Source organism: Oncorhynchus mykiss, chromosome 17, assembly GCF_013265735.2.
Source record: "Oncorhynchus mykiss isolate Arlee chromosome 17, USDA_OmykA_1.1, whole genome shotgun sequence".
Taxonomy (NCBI): Eukaryota; Metazoa; Chordata; class Actinopteri; order Salmoniformes; family Salmonidae; genus Oncorhynchus; species Oncorhynchus mykiss.
In genome coordinates this window covers 11,120,316-11,126,152 of record NC_048581.1, presented here as the reverse complement: position 1 = coordinate 11,126,152, position 5,837 = coordinate 11,120,316, and the positions used below count along the sequence as shown (strand labels likewise).

The following is a 5,837-nucleotide window of genomic DNA, read 5'->3' as shown; positions in this document are numbered from 1 at the left end:
AAATATATAACAACCAGACAGGGTATAATATAAATATATAACAACCAGACAGGGTATAATATAAATATATAACAACCAGACAGGGTATAATATATATATATAACAACCAGACAGGGTATAATATAAATATATAACAACCAGACAGGGTATAATATAAATATATAACAACCAGACAGGGTATAATATAAATATATAACAACCAGACAGGGTATAATATAAATATATAACAACCAGACAGGGTATAATATAAACATATAACAACCAGACAAGGTATAATATAAATATATAACAACCAGACAGGGTATAATATAAATATATAACAACCAGACAGGGTATAATATAAATATATAACAACCAGACAGGGTATAATATAAACATATAACAACCAGACAGGGTATAATATAAACATATAACAACCAGACAGGGTATAATATAAATATATAACAACCAGACAGGGTATAATATAAACATATAACAACCAGACAGGGTATAATATAAACATATAACAACCAGACAGGGTATAATATAAATATATAACAACCAGACAGGGTATAATATAAATATATAACAACCAGACAGGGTATAATATAAATATATAACAACCAGACAGGGTATAATATAAATATATAACAACCAGACAGGGTATAATATAAACATATAACAACCAGACAGGGTATAATATAAATATATAACAGTTATAAAGCCTTAGTAACAACCAGACAGGGTATAATATAAATATATAACAACCAGACAGGGTATAATATAAATATATAACAGTTATAAAGCCTTAGTAACAACCAGACAGGGTATAATATAAATATATAACAACCAGACAGGGTATAATATAAATATATAACAGTTATAAAGCCTTAGTAACAACCAGACAGGGTATAATATAAATATATAACAACCAGACAGGGTATAATATAAATATATAACAACCAGTCAGGGTATAATATAAATATATAACAACCAGACAGGGTATAAAATAAATATATAACAACCAGACAGGGTATAATATAAACATATAACAACCAGACAGGGTATAATATAAATATATAACAACCAGACAGGGTATAATATATAACAACCAGACAGGGTATAATATAAATATATAACAACCAGACAGGGTATAATATATAACAACCAGACAGGGTATAATATAATATATAACAACCAGACAGGGTATAATATAATATATAACAACCAGACAGGGTATAATATATAACAACCAGACAGGGTATAATATAAATATATAACAACCAGACAGGGTATAATATAAATATATAACAACCAGACAGGGTATAAATATATAACAACCAGACAGGGTATAATATAAATATATAACAACCAGACAGGGTATAATATAAATATATAACAACCAGACAGGGTATAATATAAATATATAACAACCAGACAGGGTATAATATAAATATATAACAACCAGACAGGGTATAATATAAATATATAACAACCAGACAGGGTATAATATAAATATATAACAACCAGACAGGGTATAATATAAATATATAACAACCAGACAGGGTATAATATATATATATAACAACCAGACAGGGTATAAATATATAACAACCAGACAGGGTATAATATAAATATATAACAACCAGACAGGGTATAATATAATATATAACAACCAGACAGGGTATAATATAAATATATAACAACCAGACAGGGTATAATATAAATATATAACAACCAGACAGGGTATAATATAAATATATAACAGTTATAAAGCCTTAGTAACAACCAGACAGGGTATAATATAAACATATAACAACCAGACAGGGTATAATATAAATATATAACAACCAGACAGGGTATAATATAAATATATAACAACCAGACAGGGTATAATATATATATATATATATATATAACAACCAGACAGGGTATAATATAAATATATAACAACCAGACAGGGTATACTATAAATATATAACAACCAGACAGGGTATAATATAAATATATAACAACCAGACAGGGTATAATATAATATATAACAACCAGACAGGGTATAATATATAACAACCAGACAGGGTATAATATAAATATATAACAACCAGACAGGGTATAATATATATATATAACAACCAGACAGGGTATAATATAAATATATAACAACCAGACAGGGTATAATATAAATATATAACAACCAGACAGGGTATAATATATATATATAACAACCAGACAGGGTATAATATAAATATATAACAACCAGACAGGGTATAATATAAACATATAACAACCAGACAGGGTATAATATAAATATATAACAACCAGACAGGGTATAATATAAATATATAACAACCAGACAGGGTATAATATAAATATATAACAACCAGACAGGGTATAATATAAATATATAACAGTTATAAAGCCTTAGTAACAACCAGACAGGGTATAATATAAATATATAACAACCAGACAGGGTATAATATAAATATATAACAACCAGACAGGGTATAATATAAATATATAACAACCAGACAGGGTATAATATAAATATATAACAACCAGACAGGGTATAATATAAATATATAACAACCAGACAGGGTATAATATATATATATATATATATAACAACCAGACAGGGTATAATATAAATATATAACAACCAGACAGGGTATACTATAAATATATAACAACCAGACAGGGTATAATATAAATATATAACAACCAGACAGGGTATAATATAAATATATAACAACCAGACAGGGTATAATATAAATATATAACAACCAGACAGGGTATAATATAAATATATAACAACCAGACAGGGTATAATATATATATATATATATATAACAACCAGACAGGGTATAATATAAATATATAACAACCAGACAGGGTATACTATAAATATATAACAACCAGACAGGGTATAATATAATATATAACAACCAGACAGGGTATAATATATAACAACCAGACAGGGTATAATATAAATATATAACAACCAGACAGGGTATAATATATATATATAACAACCAGACAGGGTATAATATAAATATATAACAACCAGACAGGGTATAATATAAATATATAACAGTTATAAAGCCTTAGTAACAACCAGACAGGGTATAATATAAATATATAACAACCAGACAGGGTATAATATAATATATAACAACCAGACAGGGTATAATATAAATATATAACAGTTATAAAGCCTTAGTAACAACCAGACAGGGTATAATATAAATATATAACAACCAGACAGGGTATAATATAAATATATAACAACCAGACAGGGTATAATATAAATATATAACAGTTATAAAGCCTTAGTAACAACCAGACAGGGTATAATATAAATATATAACAGTTATAAAGCCTTAGTAACAACCAGACAGGGTATAATATAAATATATAACAACCAGACAGGGTATAATATAAATATATAACAACCAGACAGGGTATAATATAAATATATAACAACCAGACAGGGTATAATATAAATATATAACAACCAGACAAGGTATAATATAAATATATAACAACCAGACAGGGTATAATATAAATATATAACAACCAGACAGGGTATAATATAAATATATAACAACCAGACAGGGTATAATATAAATATATAACAGTTATAAAGCCTTAGTAACAACCAGACAGGGTATAATATAAATATATAACAACCAGACAGGGTATAATATAAATATATAACAACCAGACAGGGTATAATATAAACATATAACAACCAGACAGGGTATAATATAAATATATAACAACCAGACAGGGTATAATATAAATATATATATTCAACAGTTATAAACCCTTCCTAAAAGTTATTTGGTGATCCTTTAACTGGGGAATTGAATTGCCTCTGGGTTTAGAAAACACACACACACACACACACATACTCTGTTGGCCAGCCCAGGCAGACAGACAGTTAATGTTGTGTTTATCTAATAATGAGCTGCAGACAGCTAATCGACTGGCCCTGCCTCCCAGTGCTTCTAATTAGCCAATTATGGGAATCAGTGATTATTCAGTCAGAGGACACTGGGACCTGGACTCAATCTCTCTCACACACACACACACACACAACTGGAGCCAATCACACAATGAATTTGTTAAACACACCCACATGTTACAAGTACCGGATTGGGTTTAATTCCATTTAAATTCCATTTTCAATGAACATCTGGAATTTAATTAGGTTTACTTTCTGAATTGACTGGAAATGAATTGGAATTGGCCCCAACCCTGGTCCTTATCTCTTTAACTGTTGACATATCAGATGCCAGAGATAACTCAAAACAGGAAGTGACCTCACCTACAGACAGGAAGTATGAGACTGACCATGGGCGTTGGTGATAATTAGAGCGATGACCAGCATCTCCTCCTCACTCTCACTCTTTTCATGTTCTGTCATTTCATCCTCCCAGGACATGACCGGAGGAGTGTTTGAGGAAAACCTGAAGTCTCTCCATCTGGAAGAAGGAGTTGACTACTATCACTTCAACTAACACTCTGAGATGTGGAGAGGAGGGGAGTTGACTACTACCACTTCAACTAACACTCTGAGATGTGGAGAGGAGGGGAGTTGACTACTACCACTTCAACTAACACCCTGAGATGTAGAGATTAAGAGGAGGGGAGTTGACAACTACCACTTCAACTAACACTCTGGGATGTAGAGATGGAGAGGAGGGGACTACTACCACTTCAACTAACACTCTGGGATGTAGAGATGGAGAGGAGGGGACTACTACCACTTCAACTAACACTCTGGGATGGAGAGATTAAGAGGAGGGGAGTTGACAACTACCACTTCAACTAACACTCTGGGATGTAGAGATGGAGAGGAGGGGAGTTGACAACTACCACTTCAACTAACACTCTGGGATGTAGAGATGGAGAGGAGGGGACTACTACCACTTCAACTAACACTCTGAGATGTAGAGATGGAGAGGAGGGGAGTTGACTACTACCACTTCAACTAACACTCTGGGATGTAGAGATGGAGAGGAGTTGACTACTACCACTTCAACTAACACTCTGAGATGGAGAGATGGAGGGAGGGAGGGGTGGATAGATTGTAATTGAGTGTTTGAGGGTTGGATGCTGAGAAGGATAGAAGGACTATGACAGTCGGCTGGTGTGCGCCTGCCTGCCTGCTGTCTAGTTAGTGTAATATGTGTGGCAGCATGTCCATGTTGATCGTGGAGATAAATCACAAAAACAAACGTTTCCAATCATGTCCTCTGAAAGAGACTTTCCAGAAATATGTTGTGCTGTCCAGACACACACACACACTATACACACACTATACACTATACACACACACACTATACACACACACACTATACACACTATACACTATACACACACACACTATACACACACACACACTATACACACTATACACTATACACACACACACACTATACACTATACACACACTATACACTATACACACACACACACTATACACACACACACTATACACACTATACACTATACACACACACACTATACACTATACACACACTATACACTATACACACACACACACACTATACACACACACACTATACACACTATACACTATACACACACACACACACTATACACTATACACACACTATACACTATACACACACACACACTATACACACACACACTATACACACTATACACTATACACACACACACACACTATACACTATACACACACTATACACTATACACACACACACACTATACACACACACACTATACACACTATACACTATACACACACACACACACTATACACTATACACACACACACACTATACACACACACACTATACACACTATAC

General features: G+C 32.1%; 1 protein-coding gene across 3 annotated transcripts in view; it reads left to right on the top strand.

The window, feature by feature from the left end:
- The window catches only part of LOC118940265 (UDP-GlcNAc:betaGal beta-1,3-N-acetylglucosaminyltransferase-like protein 1), a 49,492-nt gene extending 44,563 nt beyond the window's left edge, over positions 1–4,929 (top strand). For all 3 annotated transcript variants that reach the window (XM_036948934.1, XM_036948935.1, XM_036948936.1), the window contains one exon: positions 4,419–4,929. In XM_036948934.1, the coding sequence (XP_036804829.1) occupies positions 4,419–4,499 (81 nt within the window). In that variant the 3' untranslated portion in view covers positions 4,500–4,929. The remainder of the gene's footprint in view (positions 1–4,418) is intronic.
- The last annotated feature ends 908 nt before the right edge of the window (positions 4,930–5,837 follow it).